At 52.7% G+C, this 27,385-nt stretch overlaps 9 protein-coding genes across 9 annotated transcripts; 3 read left to right on the top strand and 6 right to left on the bottom strand.

Moving 5' to 3' along the window:
- Positions 1-1,594: 1,594 nt before the first annotated feature.
- On the bottom strand, positions 1,595-2,329 carry CPAR01_00220 (uncharacterized protein; the record flags this gene model as incomplete). The annotated part of the gene is made up of 2 exons (XM_060484513.1): positions 1,595-1,653; positions 1,705-2,329. 2 exons carry the CDS (start codon positions 2,327-2,329, stop codon positions 1,595-1,597), a joined length of 684 nt encoding a protein of 227 aa, XP_060355370.1.
- A 6,549-nt stretch (positions 2,330-8,878) lies between these two features.
- Positions 8,879-10,037, bottom strand: CPAR01_00219 (uncharacterized protein; the record flags this gene model as incomplete). The annotated part of the gene is made up of 2 exons (XM_060484512.1): positions 8,879-9,107; positions 9,862-10,037. 2 exons carry the CDS (start codon positions 10,035-10,037, stop codon positions 8,879-8,881), a joined length of 405 nt encoding a protein of 134 aa, XP_060355369.1.
- Positions 10,038-11,291: 1,254 nt separating this feature from the next.
- CPAR01_00218 (uncharacterized protein) lies at positions 11,292-11,738 on the bottom strand (the record flags this gene model as incomplete). The annotated part of the gene is made up of 1 exon (XM_060484511.1): positions 11,292-11,738. One exon carries the CDS (start codon positions 11,736-11,738, stop codon positions 11,292-11,294), a length of 447 nt encoding a protein of 148 aa, XP_060355368.1.
- Positions 11,739-13,170: 1,432 nt separating this feature from the next.
- CPAR01_00217 (uncharacterized protein) lies at positions 13,171-17,108 on the top strand (the record flags this gene model as incomplete). Its single annotated transcript, XM_060484510.1, has 2 exons — positions 13,171-13,714; positions 13,792-17,108. The coding sequence occupies 2 exons, from the start codon at positions 13,171-13,173 to the stop codon at positions 17,106-17,108; spliced, it is 3,861 nt and encodes a 1,286-aa protein (XP_060355367.1).
- A 77-nt stretch (positions 17,109-17,185) lies between these two features.
- CPAR01_00216 (formamidase) lies at positions 17,186-18,148 on the bottom strand (the record flags this gene model as incomplete). Its single annotated transcript, XM_060484509.1, has 1 exon — positions 17,186-18,148. One exon carries the CDS (start codon positions 18,146-18,148, stop codon positions 17,186-17,188), a length of 963 nt encoding a protein of 320 aa, XP_060355366.1.
- Positions 18,149-18,734: 586 nt separating this feature from the next.
- Positions 18,735-21,551, bottom strand: CPAR01_00214 (C6 zinc finger domain-containing protein; the record flags this gene model as incomplete). Its single annotated transcript, XM_060484507.1, has 2 exons — positions 18,735-21,355; positions 21,437-21,551. 2 exons carry the CDS (start codon positions 21,549-21,551, stop codon positions 18,735-18,737), a joined length of 2,736 nt encoding a protein of 911 aa, XP_060355364.1.
- On the top strand, positions 18,787-19,068 carry CPAR01_00215 (uncharacterized protein; the record flags this gene model as incomplete). The annotated part of the gene is made up of 1 exon (XM_060484508.1): positions 18,787-19,068. The coding sequence occupies one exon, from the start codon at positions 18,787-18,789 to the stop codon at positions 19,066-19,068; it is 282 nt and encodes a 93-aa protein (XP_060355365.1).
- Positions 21,552-22,556: 1,005 nt separating the features above from the next.
- CPAR01_00213 (beta-lactamase) lies at positions 22,557-23,904 on the bottom strand (the record flags this gene model as incomplete). Its single annotated transcript, XM_060484506.1, has 3 exons — positions 22,557-22,972; positions 23,037-23,328; positions 23,380-23,904. The coding sequence occupies 3 exons, from the start codon at positions 23,902-23,904 to the stop codon at positions 22,557-22,559; spliced, it is 1,233 nt and encodes a 410-aa protein (XP_060355363.1).
- Positions 23,905-25,193: 1,289 nt separating this feature from the next.
- Positions 25,194-27,274, top strand: CPAR01_00212 (HK97 family phage prohead protease; the record flags this gene model as incomplete). The annotated part of the gene is made up of 5 exons (XM_060484505.1): positions 25,194-25,326; positions 25,391-25,623; positions 25,689-25,829; positions 25,890-26,627; positions 26,789-27,274. The coding sequence occupies 5 exons, from the start codon at positions 25,194-25,196 to the stop codon at positions 27,272-27,274; spliced, it is 1,731 nt and encodes a 576-aa protein (XP_060355362.1).
- Between the last annotated feature and the right edge of the window lie 111 nt (positions 27,275-27,385).

Here is a 27,385-nt window from a genome sequence, read left to right as displayed (position 1 = left end):
ACACGGAATGCCATATCTCTCTCCCCCGGGAGCACCATAAAGAAGCCAGGGCGTCTGGACAATAGCCGGGCCGCATCGCAGGGCTTGATCGATCCCCCGGCACCAAGATACTACCCCCCTTTTCAATCGCCATTACTTGTAGGTCTCCATCTACTTGAGGTACCGAACTCTGGATGTAGCTCTCAGGTCGTTTGGATCAGAGTTGATTGGTGCGCTGCAACGGTTAGTAGCCTTGGGACAAGAAATTTCCTTCTAGTTACACCCAAGCATGCACGCACTAGCCACTTCCTCAAAACTGCCGCTGTCGGAAATATGTTGTTCAGCGGGTTCTAACGGGTGATTCACAGTAAAGGGGTTTATGTAACATCAAACTCAATTAGGACTCGAATTTACATGCTAAGCCTTTGTGAACTTCCAGATAGGGTGTTATGACAATGCATCTAAATTTGTGCAGAAGTCTCGATCCTCGTCTGTTCCCATATTCTCAGTGGTTTGATTTATTCCTCGATTCGCTGGAATCAGGAGAACGGCACTTTGACATACTTCTGTTCAAGTCAAGACTCCCGACTCGTCGCGCCAATAATGATCGCCAGTGCAGCCGTGTTTATCGTTCGTTCCCATCCTGTAGCTTTCTTCACTTCTGTTCGCCTTGGTGTTTGTAGTGTATTTCTAGAAGAAAAGAGGGGTGCATTCCATCACAGAATCAATCTAATTCTCTAAGAAGTTCTGTGAGATGAGAAACACTGCTCGTGATGTCGCTGAGCCGACCTTGACCTGCTCATTGGAGACTTGGAACTGCGGCATACGTAAGGTCGATATAGCAAGACTGTCTCTTCGCAGGGCTGTCTCTACCGGCTCCATGAAACGCAGATACGGCCACAGTTCTCGTACTTGTCTTCATGATTTAAACCGCAAGTCTAAAGTGTGAAGTTTCGAGGAATTTAAAATTTCCAAGCACATAGACAAAACATGATCCTCTAACTCCTGATCACTCAAGAACACAACTCCTCCTCAATGCCCATACCAACGCTTAGGCCTAACGTCGTTGTGGCCAGCTATAGGTCATTAGAGTCTGATTTAAACAGGATTAGGGCATCATGTTTACCTTACGATGCCGTACGTGGTTGTGAAACACAGTCTACTTCGCAGATTAGTTTTTGGTAGACTAAGAGATTACACTAAGATTTAACATGGCAAATCACATTGAACGTAAGCTTGAAGTGGTATAAATACCAGTTTATTGCCAGATTGCTATGGAAGTCTGACCTTGACCAAGGCTCAGGTAATGCTATGTACAAGTCATACTGAACAGTTCCTTTCCGAATGAGCGTTGGTTCCTAACCCACCAAAAGCGTTTATTCTGAGGTCTGGTGAGCGCTCACTCTAGTATCCACTGAACGCTCGTTTTCCTTTCTTGTCGCTGCTCATTTCACATTACCACAAGACCTGTCAGGTTCCTTCCGTTCCCAATTGAGTCTCTATTGTTCGCGTGATCCTGCAGTACAAATGTCTTGTCGTAGTCGCTCGACGTCAGAGTGGGTCGATCAACTTTCATCCCTGCATGATGGGCGGTAACAAACGTCTCGGAACAGAATTAAGACCAAGCCCAGGAGTATGCGTTCAGGTTTCCGAAGCCACCGGCGAAAACACAAGCTATGTACTTGTCAGCTTAATTCTTAAGTCTCTTTTATCTTGTATCCTTACTCTTGAGGTAATGGCCTCCAGCAAAGCTGAAGAGGTTGCTGCTGAAGAATGGGGTTGATCCGCCAATTCCCTCATCAACTTCGCCAGGCTCTCCGAGATAACGGATCTTGTCGACTTGAATTGGGTTGCGGTTCACGTCGTAAACGATTGTTCCAATGTGATGGTTTCCTCCACTCTTGACGGTGGTGGTGGTGCAGCCTTCCTTGTTTCCGTCCGGGCTGGTCTTCCACAAGACAAGGTCGAGGACGGGAATGCACTTCGCGTAGCTCTTGCCGTTGGAGAGGAGGCGACGTTGAACACAAATTTCGTTGGCGCCGCAGGGGGTGTCCGTAATCTTCTCGCGGTTGCTGCGAGGGTTGGCAACGCAGAAGCTGCGGATGATGTTGGACTTGAAGCAGACCGAGCGGTCATAAGTCTGTCCAGCCGGGCATGCGGTGTTAGGGAGAGTATCCCTAGTGACAAGATCCGTCAAGTTCAAGTCCGCGTTCCGCGGTTCCAACTCAACCGGAGCAATGTCGACGTAGGTCAGGGTGTTCTCCGGCGTGCCAGTCAGATCCCTGACTTCAGCCAGAGGTCCAGCTGCGCAAGCAGCGGCAAAGATAGTGGTCAAAAGAATGTACTTCATCTTGAGTTGCAAAGATATGTTGATAAGAGAGAGAAAGATGTGGATGTGATGAGATGCTCAGAAAGCTGAAGCGTGGAATATTGAGGGCTCTTATATGTTCTTCAAGTCACCTCGGTATTACACCAGCTACACTTAATCATTGTAAGCTTGTAGCTGGCTGGTACGGAACACAAGATACTGTTTCCGGTTCCGGATCTCCGAACATCATCACCTAAACTTTGATTTTCGTGGTGTAGTTGGCTGCCTCGACTTGCTGCTAACACGAACAATACTTTATCAAAGTTCTTGGTATCTCTGTCTGCATAATGTCGCAAAAGCCCTACTTTTCGGTTTTTCCAGAGCAATTAGCTTTCATCAATTTGATAAATCTTTCTGGTGGCCTCCTATGCGGCTTAGTTTAAATACTGTTATAGTGGTCGAACTAGCCCTACCGGATTTGAAGCCAAAGTTCAACAAGACCCAGGAATACGAGTTGGGTCGAGCAAGGTGACTTACAACACCTCAAGACAAAAAAGTGTCAATGATGATACCTCCAGCACTTTTATCCTTTCTTTAATATTACACAACTATGCGCCTAAAGGGATTAACTACAACGGGCATAGCACCAACCCAAACACAGCGGCACCCCCGCTCCCCCATAGCCCTGCACGTTGGATGAAAAGGGGATAATCACAGTAGCCGTGATCAGCCAGACTTCAGGAAGAACGATGAATCCTTCTCGAACGAGCAGCTGAATAATGTAGCAGACCTGCTCGTGATGTCGATTTCAGTAGGAAGGCTGGGGTTGCCGGTGCGTTGCGCGCGGTCATAATTGTGGCCGGAACCTGCGGATGGACAGCGTTTAGACGGCGCTTTAAAAAAAACTCTCAACGGCACTTTCGAACCCACGAACGCGCTCAACATCTGTTTTGTAGAATGAAGCAATGAACTTGCTAATTTCTTGTTCAGGGCTACCCCACGAACCACAAAATAATGTCACGCCTTGTGAGTTGCGTCCTATTACTCCTATCCAGATTAGGACTATGCTCACCGAGCAGAACATGGAGGAAAGCCTTCTCCGTATGGACGCGATCCACGAGCATATGCGAATCGGAACACTTTCTTCTGCAACAATATAAGAAGAATTACAAGAGTTGCTTGTGTACTTGTATTTTGCACTCAAGTGGCGTACTAATATAACGCCGCGATGTAAGTCGCGGCGAGAAGCCGGATTGATTTCAGCGCCTGGGAATAATTGATGATGCGTCGGAGTCAGTCGTTGCGATCAACTATCCCATGAACACAACGCGGGGAAAGCTCTCCAATTGTGGGCGAGACTTGGTGTCTGAATGGAAAGATTGGTCTGGATGAACTCAGTTATATTAAGTGAGGCGCTGTTATTACTAGTTTAGCTTTGAAGCTAAGTTTTGACAGTAGAAGTTTAACTCCTCAGGTTACCAAGCCGCTTATGGCTAAGCTTTGAGGCTCTACTCAAGCATTTTGGAACTTATGTAGAGTTTGTGCTGCGGTGATCTAACCACAAAAGGAGGGACTTTACAAAGTCAATTGACCACTTTTCCCCTCGGGCATACGGAGTACGTTGACCCTATTCCCAGGCGCGTTGGTCATCCTCTGTCGCGAGCCGCAGGGTCCCCTCGCTTACTCAATTAGTACATGTCTCGGCGAGAGCGTTGAGATACCTTAGTTAGAGTTCGCGCCGCGGAGATCTAACTGTAAGCGTGTAAAGCACACAAAGTCAATTCACTCACGTGTTCCTCACACATACAATAAACCCGACTTGCGACACGCTGGTCATCGTCGCGTCAGAGAGCTGTTGGGATCTCCTTACTCTGGCGAAGAGCAAGGATGAGGAGAGGATCAATTCCCATGTGGCACACCTATGGAGAACCCCTCACTCATTCACCTTTCGAGTAAGGCTATTGGGGAATAGCAGCTTGAGGAGCTCCAGTCTTGGATTGCTATGGGCAACGTATTCATGACTTCTATGGCGGTGAGTGAGTTTCTAGAAAGTTAAATGTGTCGAAGCTGAAGACCCTTCACGAGAAAGAAGGAAATCGCAACAGAATAATGAGAAATCGGACTCTTCCTGTCGAGATCTATTGCTTCAAAACACAAAGCTCATCCGCAATATGCTATGGATCAAGTTACTCGATGTTGGGGAAGCTTCAATTCCTGACAGGTTCAGGACGTTGATGGTGAGATTGCCGTTGCTGCTGTTGATTCAAATGGATCTGGTTCTCAAACCGGTGATGCCATGACCTCAATTCAGCACTGCGAGAAACCCCCCATTCGAAGGAGGATATGAGTGAGACTGAGGCTGAGGTCGACGAAAGTGGTAATACAGTAATGCCGGTTTAAGTTGGGTTGTTACAAAAGAGGGTGTGCTGTCGGGCTCCTGAACACCCTTTTTTCCATTCACTGCATTTTTAGCCCATACTAAGGATGTGTTTACGGACGCCTTTGCTCATGCGTTTTCTGGTACATCAAGCACTTAAGCGTGGCCCTGACAGCCTATTGGCGAAGCTTAAGGCTTCCCGTCAGCGAAGCAGGCCTCCCATAGGACACCGTCATCTAGAAGTGTACACGCATCAAGTCTTTTCCGCTCCACGAGTCGATTCTTTAAAGCGACTAGACGAAGTGGCTGGAACTACCTGAGGTGAATACCTATCGTACTAAGCTGGTCTTTAGATAGGGTGGTACGTGGATGCATACGTCAAGCTTCTCCTACCTTTTGAAAGTGATTTGGGACACAGTTTTGCGAAAGATCACCCTCGAATTCTCGCGCGACCGTATGGCAAGGTTCCCATGGGATATACCCAAGAATTGTACCGTACTTTGACTGACATAGAAGCCTTCCCAAGAGTATCACACATTGGCAAGTCACTGCACGTGTAGGTATGTATGTACGTCAGGCGAACCCCACCGTGCGTCCCAAGGACAGACGCTAATGTAGGTAGGCGGGAGTCGATGTGCATAATGCAGGCCTTCACTGCATTCTTAACTCACCCCAAAGGAATGGTTCCTCTGCCTAGGCCATGAAGGAATGGGCGCTGAATGCATGGCAAAAAGCTTCACTCATCCGAATCAGAAACATGACGACCAAAATCAGAAATATCTCGAACAGTGTACTCAGCGAGTTTACTCGGAAACTGCCGAGGATTGTGGTGAAGTTACTAACAAATTCAGCTGTCCTCCACGGAGCCGTAAACGGCGCGTCTTTCACGTACAGGGTACTATGGCCTAGTTGCATTCAAGAACGCGTTAGCCAAACTTGCGCCCGCACGGCGTCGAGGTTTATCGCAAGTCAAGCATGAGCCCCAAGTCGTGGGGTATCAACTGTCAAACTCGCGGTCTTCTCATGAACTAAGGCAGCAATAATTGCCGAGGTTGAGTGTTCCATCTTACCTCGCAAAAATGTCTGTAGAAGTTTTCGGTCGTTATCGGTGTGCTAGACCTCGATCCTAGACATCACTACCGACACTCAGTGAGAGGCCGTAACGAAACAAGGTCGAAGCTTCGAGCATACATAGAGAACAAACTTTTCCTTTAGTCTGGACCTTTACCTGTGCATAAAGCGAGAGGGCAAGACAGAATGGTAGCGAGGAGCTGACTATTGCGCATCTCCAAGCTATTATGGGGGGCTAGGATGAAAATATTTCTTTCGTCCATAGGGAAGCGAATGCCAGTGAAGATGAGGGGGAATACGGTGCATCTTTACAGTCAAACGGCTGCGATTGAGCAATGAATTCAAGACTATATTAGGCCCTGCCGAAGCCTTTAGTCCATTCCAGCTACACTCCTCTGTTGCCTCTGTTGGGTAATCATGCACTGTGTTTTTATCCCACCTCAAGGACATCAATTAGTCCCTATCTCTCGTGTTCCAGCTAATATGATAGGCCCCTGGACCTCGCACCATCGAGGTCTTCCATCCATTCCAGCTGCACCCCTCCCCGGCTCTCTCCCTCTATTCTACAAGTCACTTAATTCACTGCGATTTTAACCAGCCTAAGGACATCAATCAGTGCCTGGCTCTCGCGTTTCAACTGGTCTGATAGGCCTGGACAACGCACCGGCACAACTCCCAGGCTTCTATTGACGAAGCAGACCTCCAACGGAATTGAATTCTGGTATTTGCTGCCTAATGCGAATCCCGATTACCTTCGACTACGATCTCGTCAATCGGGATAGTACAATGCAATTGAAAGCCCCGTCGAGCAGACTGACTCTGTGTCCATACCGACCTTGGAAGTGCCGGTCACATGATAAATCGCGCAAGTTGGATTAAGAAGAGTACTCAGCCAAGAGCATGCTGCACAAGAGCTTAACTTCAGAACTCGCCTATATTCTTTTGCCATTCAGGGATACAGCATGGAAGTATTTGTCGTTGTCAACAACCGTTTGTCACTACAAGCCGGCAAGCTAAGGACAATCAAGTTTTCCTATCCACAGCGTTGAGGGCAACACGATGGATCGCGGACGATAAGGTCAAGTGAACGAGATCGGGGGATGATACAGACCTGTCAGTCGAGTGAGACGGGAAACCCTGAAGCGTGTATCAAGCTTAGATTTTCAACGGTGTCCCTTCCTCATGCTTTGCCACATGTATTGGTATCACGTACAGAGCTCCGCGTAAGCCGTAAGCGGAATCCCTACAGTCGGTTCTGGCCAGTAGTTGCCCGAATTTTTTAGGTTTGCGGGGGATGAGCCTGTTTCACTGCATTCTTAACTCGCCCAAAGGGCCTCATAATCAATCTGTCTCATGCCCTTGGGCCTCATACATTGACGAAGTAGTTTGAAGGCTTAAGATGCCGAGATCATGCGCTTATGCAACTTGTGTTGATCTTGAAATCAAGACGAAAAGATCAAAACAATGTGAAAGACGGTATGGTGAACTTCGATAATCATCTCCAGGAATGCCAACTGGTGGCTTTCCTTTCCATGTTGAGTGAAGTGGTGTGTAAGACGTGCAGAGTTTCTGAGACTTTCCACATACCTTACGCAGACCTTCAGCACCGAAGTGGTGTTCACAGCATTCTTAACTCCCCCCAAGGCTATCAATCGCCAGGCTCTCTCCCCAAACATTCGGCTGACGCATCATACCTGCCCTATCAAGATCTCAGAACCCTGCCCAGCGTAGCTGAAGTGGAAAAACGACCAGCTGCTGACCTTTCCATTGTGCGTCCTGGCCGCATTCCGAGCCAATCTGAAGCGGCGTCGGATAAGTCGGTGTGTCAGCTCATCCTATCAAAATCACATACGCTAATGCGGCTAGAATTGACTCGGGCGAGAGGATGGCAAGCCAATTGTAGCCTTTTCACTGCAACTTTAACTCACCCAAAGGACGTCTCTCACACTGATCTTAGCTAACAGCAGCCACCTCGAAGCACATTGCACATTGAACCCTTGGAGGATCCCGCTAATGCGAAATCCGGCAACCCCTTGCCTTGCAAGCCTCGTTCAACATGTTCTGTATGGTCGCCAGGTTCAAGGATCTCACTTCACAGCAATTTAGTCCTCCCCAAAGGACATCTCTCTCGCACGCTGAGAGGAAAGTCGCAAATGCGCAAGTGCATGTCACGTGGTCTGCGGTCACGTATAGAACACATTCGCCGATCTCGGATTTCTGAGGTGAATGGTCACAGTTTGTATTCTGGTAGTATTCTCAACTAACTTGAGGTAGAAGATGCTGAATCAGCGAGCTACCGTAGGTGTCCGCTCGATAGTCGAGTCTCGGCGACATCGCTCTCCAATCCTCTTCTCCATATTGACAGAGCTTGCTTACAACACCAATACCACCGATGTTGGTTGGCATTGATGTGACCCCACGAAACTCTCGTGGCCGATAGCCGCGGGGCGCATCTTTCCCCATCCCTTGTGAATCCGTTCGACTCGGGCACTTAGCCGGGCCCGTTGCCGTGCTGCGGCTGCCTGTGAAGTCGAGGTGCTGCTCCTCCATCACTTAGCCTCCCTCCCGAAGTGAGCTCGTGCCTGAATCCCTTTGGCGGCTAAATGTTTCCATGTTTGCGGCCGGGTGGTGGTCCATAGTTGAAGCCCATCCTGTATCTTCGTTTCGTTGCCTGGAGCTCTCGCGCCTCAGGCTCTCGTATCGTCGTTCAATCGTTCTTTCATGACCTTCCCTTGGGGTGTGATGTGGGATAAGTCGTGGGTATCTTGTAGTAATTCGAGGCTGGATTCTTCGCTCGCTGGTAGTGGTGTTTGTATGTTTGGGTCTCGTTGCCCGTCTGTCTAGTCTTTCGTTCTTGGATCTGGTTGTCTTTCGAATCGATTCATCGTTCTTCGTAGGTAGGATGATGACCGTCGGTCACTCGGGATGGCACACTTGGATGGCAAGCGAGCGCAATGCGATAAAATGGTATATTCAAAACAGCCCCCGACTCCATAGATGCAATATATGCAGGCGCGATATCTTTCGCCCAAAAGGTATATGTTCTTCGTCCCCACTGGTAGGAGGGATAGATAGATCTCGAATATAGACAGCAGCAACAAAAAGATAAGGGTATAGAATCTCGCAGTATCCGTAATGCGGCCTCAGTTCGTCTTCTGCTTCGGCGCACCCTTGAACTTGCGCGTAATCGCGACACCAGCGACGCCAGCAACCATGAGGGCCTCGACGCTGAGCAGACCGACCCAGATGATGTTGAGGATCTGCTCCTCGTAGCCGCTGCCAATGTACATTGTCATCTTGTCGTAGAGCATGGGATAGGCGCCGGTGACGAAGAGGAAGACTTGGGTGACGTAGAAGGTGTACCAGTAGGGACTGCGAATGGGGACAGGTCAGCAACAAGAAAAGAGGTCACGAACGTATGGTTTGGTGTGGTTCCATGGCGTTGGTCTTATAAAAAGGTTGAGGTGGGTGCTAGATGAATGGGCTGGACCGCTGTGGTACTACCACGGTACCACCCCCACCCTCAGCTGCCTTGGAAAAATGAAATGTGGACGGGCAAAACAAGTTAAGGTAACCTTGGAGCTAGCGCGTTTGCGATCGTCCGTGGATTCGTGGAACCGTCCGTTCAATGAGTTTGTGGTGTAAGGTGTTGGATCTTTGTCCCCAAAAATAAAAGGGAAATGATTAAATTGCGGGGATTTTCTTCTTTGAAACCTTGTCGCATGGAAGAACCAGGTGGCGCTGATGGTGGGATTTTGGGGGGTCCTTGGGGCCCTTGGGCAAGCCTTGCAGATGCAGATTGGCGCTTGCCGCCTGCCGGGTTTCCTGCGCACGGAAGTTTGAAAGTCAAAGAGACAAGGGAGAGGGGAGATTTTGCAATGCGCATTGAAACGATAGGTGCAAAGAGTAGACGGGAAGAAGAAGCAAGCAAGCAAGGAGGCGAAAGTCAGGGAGGGATGGATTGGAGGGTTTGATTGAGTTTGACGCTCATCATTCATAGTTCAGACGGAAGGGAGTTCAGATAGATGTCTGGAACTATGCCGCCTCGTTGACAAGACGGCGATGGCAGGGAGTATCCGTAGACGAGAGAAAGACAGAGACCAAAAGCAAAGAGACATGAACTCACCGACTCTGTTCCGTCAAGCGCGTCCAGCGAATGCGCAAATGATCCGGTTCCCCAGCCTGCGACGCCTGGACCGCGAGAATGATGCCAGAGAGGCAGAAGGAGAACAGGAACATCATACGCTGGAATAGCGTGACGTGGGAGTTGAACTCGAGCAGGGTGTGAAGGAAGGCGAACATGATGGGCTGCAGGTTTTTCGATGCCGTTGACGTAGCGGTGAGACCTGACGTGGTTCTCTTTGCTGCAGAAATGCAGGGTAAAAGAGGGCGAAAGAAAAGTAGAGAGGTGGGAAGTCTGGACTCTGGAGAGCGTAGGTGCAGTAGTGTGCTGTTTGGAGGCGGATACTCGCGCAGCAGCGGTTGTTGCGGTGTGACTGACGACGATTGACGAACGGAGGGCAAAAGATGAGGTGTTGCTGCGACTCTGTGAGTGCCACTTCCCGGGCCACGAGGGCGCGAAAGAGGGCGAGATGGGGGGCTGGGAGCGATGATCAGGTGGCCGGGGGGTCCGGGGAGAGTCGAGACTCTCACGCGAGGAGGGGCAAAGCGTTGAAGCGACAGCGGTTGGTATTGGGGCCCTGGTTTCCGGTGCTGCGATAGTGTGACTCGAGTCTGATTATGTTTTGGTTGTGGGTGATTGCGATTAATGCGCGTGTGCTGCGAGTAAACGCTATTCAATATCCGTACGAAAGTTTGTAGGAGAATGTCTTGGTGCCACGAGGGGGAGAAAGCAAGGGACGAGCGGGTGTTTGTCAAAGAGACAAGGCTTGATAATTAAACAAGGTTGCAGTGGATAATAAAGACAAGACGACACTGAACAAGTGGCCACAATTCTTGCGGGAGGAGGAACCAGAGAGACGAGGGACGGAGAGGGAAAGCCGGTGGTTTGTGTGCCCGTTCAATTGGAAGTGTTGGGGTTCCCTGGTGGTGGACAGGAGACAGTACGTACCTACCAGCCAGAGGTAAGAACAAATTTAAACGTGGCCCCACAGCATGTCTTATCGCGCTCCACGTGTCCTTATCGTCGGTCCCAAGTTGGATGGCGCCGCTACCCCCGTCGGTTGGCGGGCCTAGCGAGCCGCCCACTGCCGCTGTGCCGCTGGTCCACTCCTAATTTGGTCCTGGCGCTGTCTGTTTCCGGCCTCAATCACCGCAACGGTCTAGGCTCAATCCACTAATCCACTCTGCTGCTCTTCTTTGAGAAACCAATGGAAGAGAATCGAGACTTCTTGATCGGACCAGACCTGGTGATGGCTGCACATCTAGGCATCGAGTGAGTCGGTGAGCGAGATTGCATTTGCGTACTTTGCGGCACAAGACGACTTGCAACCTCGACACTATTGACACAAGTTATGGAACTCAATTAGGTATTGCAAAATTGTGGATGGTGGAGAGATCCACAGAAGAAGCATCAAGACAAAGACGTTCCATTCTTTACGCATCCCGAAGAAACTGATCCACCGGAACACCCCTCTCAAAGCTATCCCGATAAAACTCATCCAGCTTCAAAATCAATCCATCCTCAATCTCCATACAAACCATCGCCACAAAACACCACTCCGCCCCCGTCGCCGCCTTCCTAGGCAACGATCCCAGAAACGTCCCGTTCATCAGAGACCTAAACACACAAGTCGTCCTCGTTTTTCCATCAACCCCGTCGTTCTTGGCCCACCAAATGGGCGTAGACGGGTCCAGCACCGCCTTAAAGTCGGGAACGGCGTTGCGCCAGACCCGATGGTGGTTGTCCATCCGGGTCACGTGGAGTTGTGAGCCGTGGTCAATGTAGACGCCGTTCGGCGCAAAGAGCTGCGCGAAAGCGGCCGGGTCGTTGCTGGACCAGGCTGCGACCCATCTTTCGGGGAGGGTTTCTTCGCATGTCATGTTTGGCGAGTGTGATGTACTGAAGATTGAGATGGACGGCAGTTGCGGCCAGAGTAGACGGGCCACAGTCTGTCTTATATCTCTTTACGTCTTCCCTTCAGTTCTATTCGTGCTCAAATTTGCCCAGCTACACACGGTCTTCGGCATTTATTGCTGGTCCTATTGCGTTTCCGTGGTTTTGAAAAGCGACCTACTAATAAGTAAGGTAAGGTACCTTAGGCATGTACATACTTGAGGTACTACCACATGTTCGAGTCTTTCCCCAACCGTTAGAGCCGTGAAGAGCACGAAGGTTGACGCTATTCTACTGTGACGGTGTGACTCCTCTCGGCAATCAGCTTATATGACAGACAGAAAGATCTGCTGATTGGCAAGGTAACCCGAAAGGAAGATGCAGTCTTTAGCCGATCGCCCCGGACTCGGCGCTCTTTAGCAGCCGAGACGGCCTTCTAGGCCGAGAGGTCCGTCGGGTCTTCATTACCTTACACGGCAAGAAAAGCCCGTTGATTGTGCAGACTGGGGTGGCCTCGGCTTTCCAAGTTTTGCGACAGTAATCGATACTCTGGAATGCGGCGCTCTCGGAAACTGCTCTGCGGGGTAACCTCCGTACCTTCCGAATTCCAACATTCGAGATACTGCTTTTCGGCTTCCGTTGGATCCACCCATCGGCTCGGAAGTGGGTCGCAATCGGCCTCGATATTTTCAGGAACCTGGAAACCAAAGCAGTGAACGTTGCAGTTCAACCAACAACCAACATGCAGCTTCCCACTCTGAACTTCCAACAACCAACACAGCCCCCAATCACCAAAGTCCCAATTCATTCAATCATATCATGCAACAGTGAATTCGAAACGCATCCTTCCGACAAGGAGGCGGAGATCCACGATGATCAAGCCACGTCAAGCTGGCCGTAGTTGGCCATCGACGCATCGGCGTCCGCTCCAGCAAGCTCACGCTCTTCATTTTGATTAACGACAAGCGGCTGACCGCCTAATCAACCCAGCCATATCTGCGCCTGTTTGCCCCTACTGAATTTTTTGATTAACCGCGTCGAGCATTTAGTCGCCTTCTGCTCTATTCCGAGGAGTCCATCAGTTTGGTGGGGTGGTGGGTCTTCTTGTGCTCTTGCTGAGCCTCCCACCTGCATCGGCGCTTAACCCCCGCCTGTGTTGCATTATTACGACCTCAGGTGGAGGATTGAAGATCTCGAGGCGTTCTCCATGTTAGGCCAATGGATCCACGGCTTGGTCCTGCAGTCCCGCGGCACTGAGCCGTATGGCTCATACATACAAAATGGCGACAACCAGTCAATCCGCCCCGAGACGCAGCTACTTTCCGCGGTAGACGGTTTCTCATTTCTTTCGGCCTCTGCAGGATTCATTGGCTTTGCGACAACAGAGGTCGGCATTGGTATCGAAGAGTTATGAGAAGAATGGAGTACCGCGACGATATTCCGCAAGGGCACTGGAAGAAAAGCCAGAAGCCATACACCATCCGTCGGAAACCTATCTCGCCAAAGACCCTCAGCTACGAACCCATTTACGTTGAGACATCAAATGGTACGGCCAGCAATAATGACATAAATAATGACATATGGAAGCCTCGCCAAGAGACAAACCTCATTGCAAACGCAGAGTCCGAATTTTCAAACACCTCTCGATCCATCAAGCCCTCCTCGAAATCACAGATCAGCACCTCCTACACAGATTCCAATGCTAGTAATGGCTTTTTAAAGGCTACTGAGAATGTTAAAGTCGCTGGTATCGATGAGGAGAGCAATCACAAAGGATGCGTGGCAGCTTCATGGCGCCCGACTTGGCTACGTACACTTGTGCTAGCAATATTTGCCAGCCTCTTCCTCTTCCTTGCCGTGGCGCTGGCTGTCATGCTGTGGTACTCAGCCAACAACAGTGGGCTTTTCGAGAGTCGTCAGAGTCTATTGCATACTTATGTGTGGCGATTTGGGCCGACTGCATGTAAGTAGTGCGCCGTATCTTCGACTCTTAATCTGGAGAATAAAACCCGTTCGACTGTCTAACGTTTTACCGTCCAGTCCTCACGATTTTGACCATTTTCTGGGCTAGAGTTGAGCTGCAAGCTATGATGAATATGCCTTGGATATCTCTACGGTCAGGTCCCTCGCTCGGAGAAAGTGATCTAGCACTCGACTACACCACGATGCTTTTACCTCTTGTTTTCTCCCGGTCATTTCGTCGGAGGCATTATCTTGTTTTCCTGGTGGCTTCCATTTCTGCCTTGCTCAAGGCCCAAATCATCCTTGCCCCTGGATTGTACAGCCTCACGGAACTCCAAGTTACACGCCCTATCGACGTCCTTTTACAAGACACCTTTGATTCGGTGACACCAGAAACTACATACACGCCGGACGCGAGCGTCTACTACAGGGCAAGGGCACAATACGACTTCAACGTCGACTATCCATATGGGGTGGCGGAAGGTTTTGCGTTTCAAACGTTTTACACCGGGAGTAATTTCAGTCGAGGAACTGTCGCCAACCCAGTAGCGGCCACCGTAGATGGGCTTTTCCTAGGAACCCAATGCGTCAAGTTGAACTCCTACGCAATCTTGGAACAGCACAACATCGCCAACTATCAGGGCAGGGGCTTATATATGAACTTTACCGTGGAGCTTCAGTTTGATGGTTGCGAAGAACCATTCATCGTCCCGCATTTCGACGCCTGGCCCTCTCCGAGACTGAATGCCACATTCTGGGGCTTGCAAACGGACTCAAAAGTCGCCCGACCCTGTTCCGGATTACCTTTACAAGCCCCGGCTTTCCTATACTACAATGGGGTATTCAAGCTACAGAGCGATAACTCGTCTGAGTATCTACATCCACCAGCCGCTGTAATCTGCGAGCCTCACGCTTGGTTGTCGAAAGTGCAGGTCACCGACGATGGACTGAAGCCGACAGTGATGGCAGTCTATGATGAGCGACGACCTTTGTCCACGCCAAACATCATGACAATGTTCAACAACTCACTCCCGCCCAAGGACATCTGGCACGCGGATACAGTTTCAGGGTGGACTGGTCCGCTCAGTGTTGATCTGAGGTTCAGGGGTCACGCGACTACCGAGTTCCCAGAGGTTGTGACGACCGACATGTTGCAAGATTCATCCCAGAACATTACACGAAGGCTTGGACCATTCGCTAGCCACTACCACCTTCGACAGAAGCAAAGCTCCGGTGGAAGTGGTACATCGCTGCAGCGTATCGTTCGTCTCACCATAAACCCCAAGATTTGCCTAGCGATGATTGCGCTCTTCATTTTCAACGCCGGCATCACTGCGTTTCTGCTTTGGCGTTATCATCACGACACCTCGGTCTGGCACCGCGATCCGGCAACGCTCCTCGGAAATTCAATGTTTCTCAGTAATCATCCCGACATCACAAACCGGGCTGCAGAAATCAAAGGCCCATTGCCGGACTGGAAAAGTGGCGCCTTTACGCCCCTGGTTTTGAAAACGACATCACGCGTAGTATTCTGCATCTTCACCATACTGCTTGCGAGCAGTCTCATTGTTACCCTCCGACATTCCGAGACATCGGATGGGCTTGCAACCATTGATGGAGACGGTTATTTACACCTAATGTGGACTTCCTTCCCAGCTACCATAGCACTCGGAGTATCCCTCTACATCAGCTCTTGCGATTGGTCATATCGTGACCTCGCGACTCTCTACCATCTCTCTAGAGCCGCGTGTAACTCTTGCGACCTTGACCGCTCTCTGTTGGATATGCTGGGACTACGCGCGCTGTACTACTCTTTCCGTTACCGTCTCTGGTCTGTCACGGTCTCTCAAAGCCTGGCCCTCGTGTGCGGGATACTCACTTCCCTTATCTCCATTATCTTTACAGTCGAAATCATACCCGGGTCGACACCAACTCAATTCCAACAAAAGACTTGGTTTCAAATACGAGACAACGTTGGGTACGAGCTTGACTATACAGCGAAACAAGAAATGTTCAATGGTCTTTGGACCCGTCGGGAGGAAGGCTCTTTGACTTATCCGGAAAACACGTTCGACAATCTCTTGTTCCATGATTTCGAAAGCATCGACACCCTCGACCCATCCAAGAACCTTTCGGTTGCAATCACAACACCAGCGACCAAGGTCGAGTCTCAGTGCACCCAGCTCAGCGAGGATACGTACGACATCAGCCATTATAACACGACCACGACAAACGGAACAGCAGCGTATTACGCCGCCGTAGTTGTCACCTTTTGCGATCCTGGAAACGGCAAACCTAGAAGGATCAAAAAAGACATCGACCTCGGTATAACTGACCCGGCTGATCCGCTGGGAAGCATATACTTTTCAGGCATGCTTCAGACGCAAGCGAACCCAGTCGTGGACGGCTGCATGCTCGAGAGCCAGCTGGCGCACTCAAATTTGACGACGGCTTTGTACCCTACCTATGTTTGGGGAGCGTTTGACCCGGCTCAAAACAACTTCTCCTTTGTCGCCGTTTGGACGTGTAAATACTCTTGGGTCGAAGTCGACGCGGAAACGAATCTGATCTTCTCCGACGGTCGTCTCGCCATCGACCCGGAGAACCCCCCACGGCCAGACATGGCCTCCATGAGGCCCCTGGACCCCACGCTTGATCTGAACACTTGGTTTGCCATGTACCCAGAAGTCGACCTCGGCGGCACAGGAGATCAGTTCAAGGGGGTGGAGGGTCCCTTCCGACCACTGATCAAGCCGTATGGGACGCTGGACATGTCGGCATTCGGAGATGAGGGACAGCAGGCGGACGTGATGCAGGACATATATCACAACTACGCCCTCAGCTCGGCGCAACTCGCCAACGTCATGAACCGTAAATTCATCACCGCCGAAAATGGACCCGCACCGGCCCCGGTTGTGGAGGCGACCGTATATGATAATGGCCGCCGACGGCTCGTACAGAACCCGACCATCACGTATGTTGTGGTAGGTATTCTGGGGGCTGTCATCCTATTCAACATCTGGGCGCTGGTGTCGGCTTTGATCCGGTGCTGCGGCGGCGGGGATAGCTGGCTGCTGGATATGGATGCGAGGGGCCTCGCGCCGGACGGGTTCCACAGCATCGCCTCGGCAGCCAGCTTGCTCCAGAACTCCAACGTGGCGACTCATCTGCCGCCTGGATCTGAGATGATGTCGTCGGATGAGGTACACGGGCATATGCACGGTTTGGACCTCCGGTTGGGGTGGTTCAGGAGGGAGTGCGACCAGACGAGGCACTATACGGTTGGTGTCATGGGCGATCCAGCGTTTAATTACATGGGCGTCAGAAGGAGTTCAAAGAGGGCTTCGGCAGGGTCTTTCGAAAGGAAAGCGCGCTTGGATGATGACGAAGTATGAGTCTTCCATGAACGATGAGTGTATGGGGGAGAGGGATATCGTCGCCGGAATCTTCATGTAAAAATATCTTGATAGATTCAAGACTCATCCTCAAATATAGAATAATGAATACTCGCAGACACCGCAAAATTCGGCATATCCACGATCTCCGCAATCTTCAAATCAGCCGCAATGCTGCACAGCATATACGCCTCCTCCCTCTCAAGCCCCCTCTCCGCGACAAGATACGCAATCAAACTCCTCAACGCCTTCCTACTCGCCTCCAACAAATCAGAATCAATCCCCAGCACCGCATACACGCCACCCTCATCCTCCCCCTTATGGCCGCGAGCATGCACCGACCCGCGTGTGTCATAGTGCGGACTCGTCACATACGGCATATCCTCCCGGACCGTAAACCGCAATGTAGCTTTCATCGGCGTCTCGATCGCCGTGCCGCACACTTCCCCGTCTCCTTGCGCGGCATGCCCATCCCCACATGAGAAATTCGCCCCCGGGACGCGGATGGGGAGGTAGAGTCTCGTTCCGGCCGTGATGTGTCTGCAATCTATATTCCCGCCCGTCTCCAGCGGCGGAATCGTCGGGAACGGACCTGCTTCAGCTGGCGCCACGCCCGCTATCCCCAGAAACGGACGCAGCGGGATCTTGATGCCTGGTTTAAATACAATGTGCGTCGCGTCCTCGTCCCAGTGGAAGTGCTTAATGACATGATTTGGAAAGTCGTCTGCGAGGAGTCCAAAGCCGGGGAGGATTGCGGTCCAGCCCCAGCCCGTAGAGGGTTTGAGGGAGAGGAATTCGATTTCGAGGACGGAGCCTGGGTGTGCGGCGGTGATGGCGACGGGGCCGTGGATCGGGTCAAAGGTTGCGAGGTTTAGGGTCGCGAGGGAGGTTGGTGTTGTGGAGGGGGTGATTTGGCCGCCGGAGGAGTCGTGGAGGTCAAAGGTTACGGGCTGGTTTTGGGGAACGGTGAGGAGGGAAGGGGTTTTGCTTGACCAGTGGAGGGTTGGGTTTGCGGATGTGATATGGAAGGAGGGCGCCATTTTCTTGGGGTGGGGGCTGTGAGGAGTGTGGTTTGTAGAAATCGTGTCGGAGATGTTTGAGTGAGTTTTGATGGTTTTGTGAGGCTTGTCTTGTTGTCGGTGAGATGAGGAACGAGGTCCTCCGGGGGAGAGAACGGAGGTTGATGGCGGGTGGGGTTGCTTATCGGCGGTCGGATGCGGGGTTTCGGGGTTTGAGGGATGAGTGACGTACCTTTATCCCGGCACGGAGCGGGTCCGGTATACGTATCTACCGAGTCTCCGGTAGGTGATCGGGGTTTATCTTCCTGGTAAGGCTGATGAGGGATCTCTAGCCTGGTATTCAGGACCTCTTCGTTTCTGTCATGGCATCAACCATATCAGGTAACTGTTGGAGTGGCAGTCATCAGGTTCATGCATCATTGACGGGGGGGACAGCTGTGTGCTCCATGAACGGAACATGGCCCATGATCGTGACATCGTATTCCAGTCGCTTCGTCATTAACTGTTGAGTTGTCGGCACAACTCGACATACATACACTCTATCTCTCCTTTTAATCACCTTTTGCATTACCCAAGGCCCGTCCCTGGACCCCCAAGGCCGCTCAAATCACAAAATCTCAACAGGCCCAAAAACATTCCAAGAATCCTGACTCCCGACCATGCCCTCAACACTCAACCCCTTCGCCCGCTCCGCCAGCAAGCCACCGCCCAGAATCCCAGCAACCTGCCTCGACAAAGTCGACTTACGCCCCAAATACCACAACGCCTTGACACAATCCTCACACCGATCCAACGCCTCCGCCACAACCTCATCCCCAACACCTAACCCACCACCACCACCCGCCTCCTCAAGCAACAACGTCCCCGCCATTGCAAACGACCGAATCAACACCATAGTCCACGGCTCCGTAAGCAAAGCCCCCTCCTTCACGGCCGGATGAAAATTCAACAACACACCCAACCCGCCCACGTCATGCTGCGGCGTAGCCGCCCTCGCGAGATCCGACACCTCCCGCACGCTCGCCCTCCTCAAATCCCCGACCAACCCGCTCGCCACCCTCTCCGCGGCCCTTGTCGCGCTGCCCAGGCCCTGCTCATCCACGAGCGCGATGCAATCCGCCATCATCATCGCCGCGAGAAGCCAGTGACCCAGCAGACAAATGTACCAGCTCTGGATCTTGGAGGGGATCGCGTCGTGGTGCTCGATGCAGTCCCGGAACAGGGGGCCGTACATCATGTTCCAGTGGCGGTAGACCGCCAGCCCGTCTTGGATTGCGTCCTCGATGGACTTTGGGGACGCGGAGCCGCGGGACGAGAGGGCTTGGATGCGTGTGATTTTGCGGAAGAGGAGGACTTTAACGGGGGCTGCGTCGCGGAGTTCGCGCTCGAATGTGTCGGTGGGGCAGGGCCAGCGTAGGGGGGCGAGTTTTTGGTTGCGTTTGATGATGAATTGGTCGTTCCAGCTTTCTGGGGAAGAGAACGCTACCGGGATGGTGTCGTCGTCTTCGTCTTTGCAGGGCGGTGAGTCTTGCTTCTTTGCTGTTGCTGTCTCGCGGCTGTCTTCGTCTGAGACGACGGGCGGTCTGTCGGAGATGGCGGAGGATAGGGTGTCGAACATGATGGCGAGCCAAAAGAGCATCTTCATCGTCGCTTTTTCTTCGCCGTGAGCATCTTCTCCGCCACCGACAGCCCATCCTGATTCGGTCCTCGCGTTGGCGGTCCCACGCGCTTTTACTTTCTTCCTCCTCTCAAAGTTTTCAGACCTGCGCTTGAGAACGTGCAGGCGCCGGGCGCCGCGCTCGACGTAGAGCGAGTACCCTTCCTCGTCCAGCGCCGTCTGCACCTTTTCCTTTGTCCCCGGCGTCTCCCAGTCGTTCCCGTCTCCGTTGGTGTAATCGTACCCCAGCTGACTCTGACCAACCATCCCTTCGCTAAACTCCCACCCGACCCCCTCCGCGCTCTCATGGTTCTTCTGCGTAAGGCCAAAAAGGAGCTCCGCCATGGCCACCTTGAACGAATCCACGCCCGCACAGTCGTCCAGACACCGCTGCGCCTGGTTCCAAAATGATATCTGCAGCGCCGTGTCGAATTCCTGTTCGGTCCCCGGCACGGACGAGTCCCCAAAGCCGTTTGGCTTCTGGTACCGCGCTTGACTCCGTTGACTTCCCTGTGCCCACTGCGCCGTGAATGCCATGATGGCGAGATGTAGCGCTTTCGTGGCCTTTCGGTCTTCGGATACGCTGAGCGGTTTCAGACCCAGCGAGGCGAGGGATTTATCTAGCTTGAAGACGCGGCGGTAAATCCTGTTGGGCAGATTGAGATGAATCTGCGTCGGGTCGTGACCTCGCGCGTCGCCGAGACTCGAGCGCTCCAGCTGTGTGGGGGTTAGGATGTAGGGACAGTTCTGCTCCACCAGCCAGCACGAGAGCGCGCCCTCCATGACGTCGTGGTACAGCTTCATAAGGTTATCCGTCATGAGCGTCTGATTCGTCCGCGCAATCATCGCCTGCGTGGCCGAGTACTCTGAGATCCCAGCACCGCCAGGTGGCGCATAGTTCATGGCGTGCGCCTGCTGCCACGCCCTCTTGCGGGCATTCGGGTCGATGCCCATGGTTGAACAAGTCGAGTCCGGACTGAGACTGATGGTCGAGGCGCCGTGCATGGAGACGAGATCGGCGTCGTCGAAGCCTGGCAACTCATCTGAGAGACAGCTGGGCGCTGAGAGGGATGAGGGGCCCGGGAAGAGGAGCGAGGCGGCGTCGTCGGCGGATGGGTCGAAGGTGAGGTGCTCGTCGGCGGGGGATAGCGTGAATAGGTTTTGGGGAAATCCAAAGTCGTTTGCTACTGCTGCTGCTGCTGCTGCTCCGCCAAAGGCATGTGAGCTTGGCGTCTCGTGGGTGAATGATGCGACATGATCCGGGATGAGTGACTGAAGCTCGGCGAGTTGGGCCTCACTCAGACCTGATGGACCTTGGGATACTGGCGATACAGAGGCTTTGTTGCTGTTGCTGCTGTCGTTGTTGACCTTCTTGCAGTGAGTTGACTTGACCCTCTTCCGACTCGGCGCGGCGGAAGCGGAGGCGGAGCCGGCAGCGGCAGCAGCAGCGGTCTTCTCGGCGGACTGCCTTCGGACCCGGAGCTGGGCCTGCTGTGACCGGGCCCAGTTGAATGTGCACGACTTGCGCGTCTTTGAACAGTTTGAGCACGGCCCCTTCATGCTCTGCCAGTCTGTTCATCAAGAAATTAGTCCCGGGGTTGAAGACAGAGTGTTTCGTTGTCTCATTGCTCAATTCACTCTGTGCTACCTACCAACCTCCCATTGAAGGTCTGCATCCAGACACAGCTGGATATCCTTGAGGGCGCCCGCGTCGCAGGCCCTCTTGCCCTTGCGACATTGGTCGCAGCTGCTATTCTGCCGCCTCATCGCATTCGCGTATCGTCGGTTATCGTGATGCTTCTCACACTGCTCGGTGGGTATGTGTCAAGGTGAGGTGAGATGAGATTTCAATGTGGAGGTTGAGCCAGGTTGTGAGGCGGAGATTCGAGACAATCGAAGCTGAAAAAGAAGGGGTGGGTGTGGTCCTCCAGTTGTCTCCAGTTTCTTTTTGCCCCCCTCAAGGCCCCAACAAAGAAAAATCCCCGCTAGTTCCAAAACTCGTGACCAGTCAAATCCCCCGGCCATCCGAAACGACGTCGTCACGGGGAGGTCCCTGTCGCCAAAACCCCGCGTTTTTTCCCCTTCTCTCACCTTTTCTTAGACTCTAGCGTTGCCTGCGTCAGCAAGGGAAAAGAAAGCGGGGTGCATGCGGTGAGTTTGCCAGTTGGTTCATGTTTCCCCCCGCAGATCCTCTTCTTCTTCTGCGAGGAGATTCCGTCTCTGGTGTGTGCCGGTTGCCAAGTCCGGTGTTGGCTGGTCTGGGGGAACCAGGGTTGGGATGGGATCCGGGGAAAAGAATGGGAGGGGGCTTCCCCATCCTCCGGAAGCGAGAGCTGTCAACCCCGGATTCCATTGCTTTCGGTGAACCTTACGAGGCACAGGTTCAAGGGATCCAACGGTTTGGTAAGACGTTCTTGAAGCTTACCATGTTGTTGGCTGCATTCTTCAACCGTCAGGACGTTCCTTTTGGGAAAATCAGCCCACTTTGAGGTCGTCTTGCAGTTGCATCCTACCTAGGCACCTGGGTAAACCAATGGCGAGCTGGACATCCCTCATGCACTGAGTCTCTGGCAATGGAATTGGTTCAAGACCTTCTCACATATTACTAGCTTCATTCTGATGAAAGGGGGCCAATAGGAAATCGTCCATACATGGAAATCTGTTTCCGAAAATTCCGACGAGAAACAAGCCTCATCAGTAGGAAAACGACACGAACCCGCGAAAACACAGTGTTCAAAATGAGATCCTGAGAATCGTTCATCATCATAGACATCACGCACTCAGCCCCTTATACACAGCAGCCTCAACCTGCGCCCAGAGCCCCATGACCGAAGCGTCGCCAAACGGCAGAATCTGCGAGCACACGATCCCGGCCACCCCGTTCTCCCGGTCGCACCACCAGAACAGGTTCGGCAGCCCAGCCCACCACGCCGTCCCGCTCGAGCGCCCCGTCGGCCCGCCCGTGATCATGAACGTCAGGCCCCAGCCCTGCGGCGGGTTGCCCGGGATCGGGTAGAGCTCCGGGATCCCGTTGGTCAGCTCCGGTTTCGCAGCCTGAACGCCCTGCCGGGCAAAGTCTGGGAACTTTGAGACTTGGTTGGAGAACATTTCGTCTACCGTCTCCTTTTTGAGAATTTGGGCTTTTGTGATGGGACAGGTTCCGTCGTTGAGGAAGACTGCCAGGATGCCTACGAAGATCTTTAGCTAGTCATCCAACAGTTGAGCATGAGCAAAGAGGGACAAAGTACATACGGGTGTATTCTTGAGGCTTTGCGAAAATGCCGGCGCCGCCGCTGTTGAAGCAGGCGCGGATCTCCTCCTCTGACTGCACGATCAACGGGCGATGGAGAGGGTGGTCTCTGTGGACCAACTTGCCGTCGGGCCGCTTGTAGTGCATGTACGCCAACTGCGCCTTCATCGAGGGCGTCGGGATCATGTTGACGTTCTTGAGGCCCAAAGGCTGGCAGATGTTGGCCTGGATGTAGTCATTCAGACTCATGTTCGTGGCCCGCTCCAGGGCGATGCCAGCCCAGTCAATGCCGACCTACAATTTCGAGTTAGAGGCCATCGTCTCAACAGTTGTTACTTCACTTACGCCATACTCCCAGCCTTCACCCGGCTGGAACAACAAAGGCTGCACCATATCCCTCACACTCCCCGAGAACTCATCAATCCCCGCCGGCAGACTCCAATCGCGCAGCCGCTCGCTGAAGAAAGTATACCCGAACCCAGCCGTGTGCGTCAGCAGCATGCGGAGCGTGATGCCGCGCTTCTTGTCAACGAGCTTGCCCTCGGGCGTCAGGACCTTTATGTCGGCCAGCTCCGGGCAGAGCTTCTCCAGGTGGTCCGCGTCGTCGAGGCTCAGCTGGCCCTTCTCGACGAGCTGCATGCACGCGATGCCGACCACCATTTTCGTGCACGAGGCGATCCAGTACACGCTGTCCAGGGTCATGGGCTCCGAAGAGTCGACGCCCCGGGTGCCGGCGGCATGGGCGAATTGTTCGGTGCCGGTGCGGTCGATGACCACTACGGTTGTTCCGGGGATGCCGGTGGGGGAGGTTGTGACGGCATTGTCTACGATGCCTTTGATTTCGTTGACTGCTTGTGATGAGAGAGGCATTTTTGAGTGTGAGAGTATGTAAGTTTGCTATGGTGTGAGTGAGATGGCGTGTGAAGATAAATGAGATGAACGGCTAAAGTGAGGAAGGAGGGGTGTGAGTGAGTGAGTTCAGATTTCACAGCAGACACACAAGAAGATCACAGAGATGATCAATTCGGCCGAGCTTCGTCTTGGCAATCTGTGCCTATCCTTTTCCAAAGCAGTCATGTTGGTGCGGTAGCATTAAATACGGGGACCCATCGTCTCAGCTGCAGGCCCAAACAAGAACGCAACGCACGCAAGTTGACGAAATAGATGCAAACCTTAGTACTTTAGTCATTCGAACCGCGTCCAACCTCGGCCCACCACCACCACCGCCACCACCACCAGCACACACTTTGAACGGCACCTACTCCGGACTTGGGGGCAGATCAACTTCTCCAAGTTTGATTCGTCTCAAGACATGGGCCATCCCTCTCTCCCCACGATGCGAATCTGAGAGTTTGGCCTTCCCCGCAAAGCGGTTGTGAGAACAGTAGTGTCACGGCAGTTGCGGATCCGCTCCACGGCCGCAGCGGCTCTCCGCATTTCACTGTGACATCCCGTCTTGTTTGACTCCTCCTCCATCCAGTATCCGCTCATCGCCTTGCCTGCAGGGCGGATCCGCAGCGGCTCCTCCTTTCGAAGCCTTCTCCTCCCTTCGGTGTGATGCGGGGATGTGCAGACGCGACGACGAGGCTGGTGTTTGAGTGTCTGAGGGGAAATGATATGCGGACTTCGACGTGTTTTGCTGCATGTCTGGGGTGAGTACGACCTCGCCGGGTGATGCGGAATAGACAGCATCTATCTGCTGCGGCCTTATGCGTCCAACGTAGCTCTGAGGGTCTCGGCGTCTGCGGCCCCTCCACGGACGATAGCAGTATCTTTGATGGGGATATCGATGCAATGCCACGAATGCGGGCAGACGTTGCTGCGGAGAATGTAACTGCGGTTGCCTCTTCCAAGGTATCCGTACATGATGTTGGAGTACAGTGTCACCATGGGAGTCCTCTGGGGATGCTCTGGGGATACCCGTTGCAGTCGTCTGATGTCACGTAAAGCAACACGTCTCATGCGAAACGAACTGGATAAGGTAGACTTCAGTATGTCGTCACACGAGGCTATAAAAAGCATTGAACTCCCTCGACTCTGTGTGCAAACTGGATAAATTGGACGAAAGAGCAGTGTTCATCGTGCTTCAACACCCTTCATATCATTATTATCCTCGTTTGACATTTACTTCTGAGAATTTGATATCGCAAATTCCAGACATGGCTACGATTACAGCTACCCAGCAAAAGAAATTTGCGACCGATCTAACGGACTATGCCAAGCGTCGTCAGACAGACGGGCCCTACGCCGATAACCTGGATGTAGATGTTCTCATCGTAGGCGGTGGATTTGGTGAGTGATCAAACCGCAAATCTTACCTAGTGATCACCCCCAAAGACTAACATGATTATCAAAGGCGGAGTCTTTATGCTAAAGACTCTCCGGGAGATGGGCCTACGAGCAGTCATCTACGAAGCCGGAACCTCGTTCGGAGGAACCTGGCGTTGGAACCGCTACCCCGGTGCCCGAGTCGACTCAGAGGTCCCAGAGTATGAGTTCTCGTGGCCCGAGGTGTTCAAGGACTGGACGTGGTCAACCAATTACCCCAACTACCAGGAGCTCCGTCAGTACTTTGATCACGTTGACAAGGTCAGTCCACACAAGATAATTCCAAGGGATACACTTGAACAAAAGCTAAGGTATAAGTCACGCAGGTCTTGAATCTCTCCAAAGACTGCTCATTCGATACCGTCGTCACCGGCGCCCAATTCCAACCAGACGAAGGCAAATGGCACGTAAAGACCGCCGACGGCCGCCTGGCAAAGAGCAAGTACTTTGTCGTCGCAGCCGGTTTCGTAAGTCAAACCCCCTTCTCACTCCTCATGTCGGCCATGAACTCACCATCAAAACTCTAGGCCTCAAAACGCTACATTCCCAACTGGCCCGGCGTCGAAAAATTCAAGGGCGTAGTCCACCACTCCTCCTTCTGGCCCGAAGAAGACGTACCCGTCCGCGGCAAGCGCTGCGCCGTCATCGGCACCGGCGCCTCGGGCGTCCAAATCTCCCAGGAATGGGGCAAAGCCGTCGGCGAGAGCGGCGAGCTCAAGGTCTTCCAGCGCACGCCGAACCTGGCGGTGCCGATGGGCAAGCGCAACCTCACGGCGCAGGAGCAGAATATCGGCAAGGAATGGTACCCGCGCCTCTACCAGCTGCGCGAGAAGTGCTTCGGCGGCTTCTTCTACGGCATGGTGGAGCGCAACACCTTTGACGACTCGCCTGAGGAGCGGGAGGCGTTTTATCGGCAGCTGTGGGAGCACGGCGGGTTCCGGTTCTGGTTGGGGAATTACAAGGATATGTTGTTTGATGCGGATGCAAACAAGGAGGCGTACGACTTTTGGGCGAGGAACGTGCGGACGCGGATTGGGGATGCGAGGAAGAGGGATATTTTGGCGCCAAAGGTGGACAAGATGCCGCATTTCTTTGGCGTCAAGAGGCCTTGCTTAGAGCAGAACTACTATGAGCAGTTCAACAAGGCCAATGTGGACGTTGTCGACATTAGCAAGAACGAGATTGACAGCTTCACGGAGACGGGCATCAGGTTGAAGGATGGGACGACGTACGATTTTGATGTGGTTGCCATTGCCACTGGTTTTGTAAGTCTTTTTCTCTTTATATGCACAGGCAAGGGGATGAAATCTGGTACCAGTGTTGTCGAACGCGACAAAGCACAAGGAGAAGGACATCAGTACCATGTCCTCGCCCTGCATGCGTAACGTTGCAGACCTCGTCAAAAGGCTAACACGGAATTTCTTAGGATATCACCACCGGAGGCATGACAAACATGGGCCTAAAGAGTATCAACAACACGTACCTCCAAGACGAATGGAAAGCCGCGGCAAACACCTACCTCGGCACCACCGTCAGCGGTTACCCCAACATGTTCCACATGTACGGCCCCCACGGTCCCACGCTGCTGAGCAACGGGCCCTCGACGGTCGAGGTCCAGGGCCGCTGGATCGCCGACTGCATCCGCAAGATTGAGCGGGAGAGCATCAAGTACGTCAACCCGACCGCGGACGCGACCAAGGCGTGGAAGCAGCGGATCAACGAGTTGAGCGACGCGAGCTTGTTCCCGACGACGCGGTCGACGTATATGGGTGGGTCGATGCCGGGTAAGGCGTTTGAACAGGTCAACTTTGCGGGTGGCATTCCGCAGTATGCCAAAGAGATTCGGGAGAAGTTGGATGGGTGGACCGGGTTTGATGTTGTCAAGGATACGAGGGATAAGAGCAGAATTTGAGTTGGTAGAGACCGTTTTCCGTTGATGTAATTGCGAGGTTTTCATAGTAGTATTTCTGAAGAGATTGTTGGCATTTCCAGGGAATACAATCTCTGAGATTACCATGGTCAT

Source organism: Colletotrichum paranaense (assembly GCF_030867605.1).
Source record: "Colletotrichum paranaense strain IMI 384185 chromosome Unknown Scaffold_1.1, whole genome shotgun sequence".
NCBI lineage: Eukaryota > Fungi > Ascomycota > Sordariomycetes > Glomerellales > Glomerellaceae > Colletotrichum > Colletotrichum paranaense.
The sequence above is the reverse complement of the archived record's forward strand: the minus strand, read 5'-3'. Positions and strand labels throughout refer to the sequence as shown.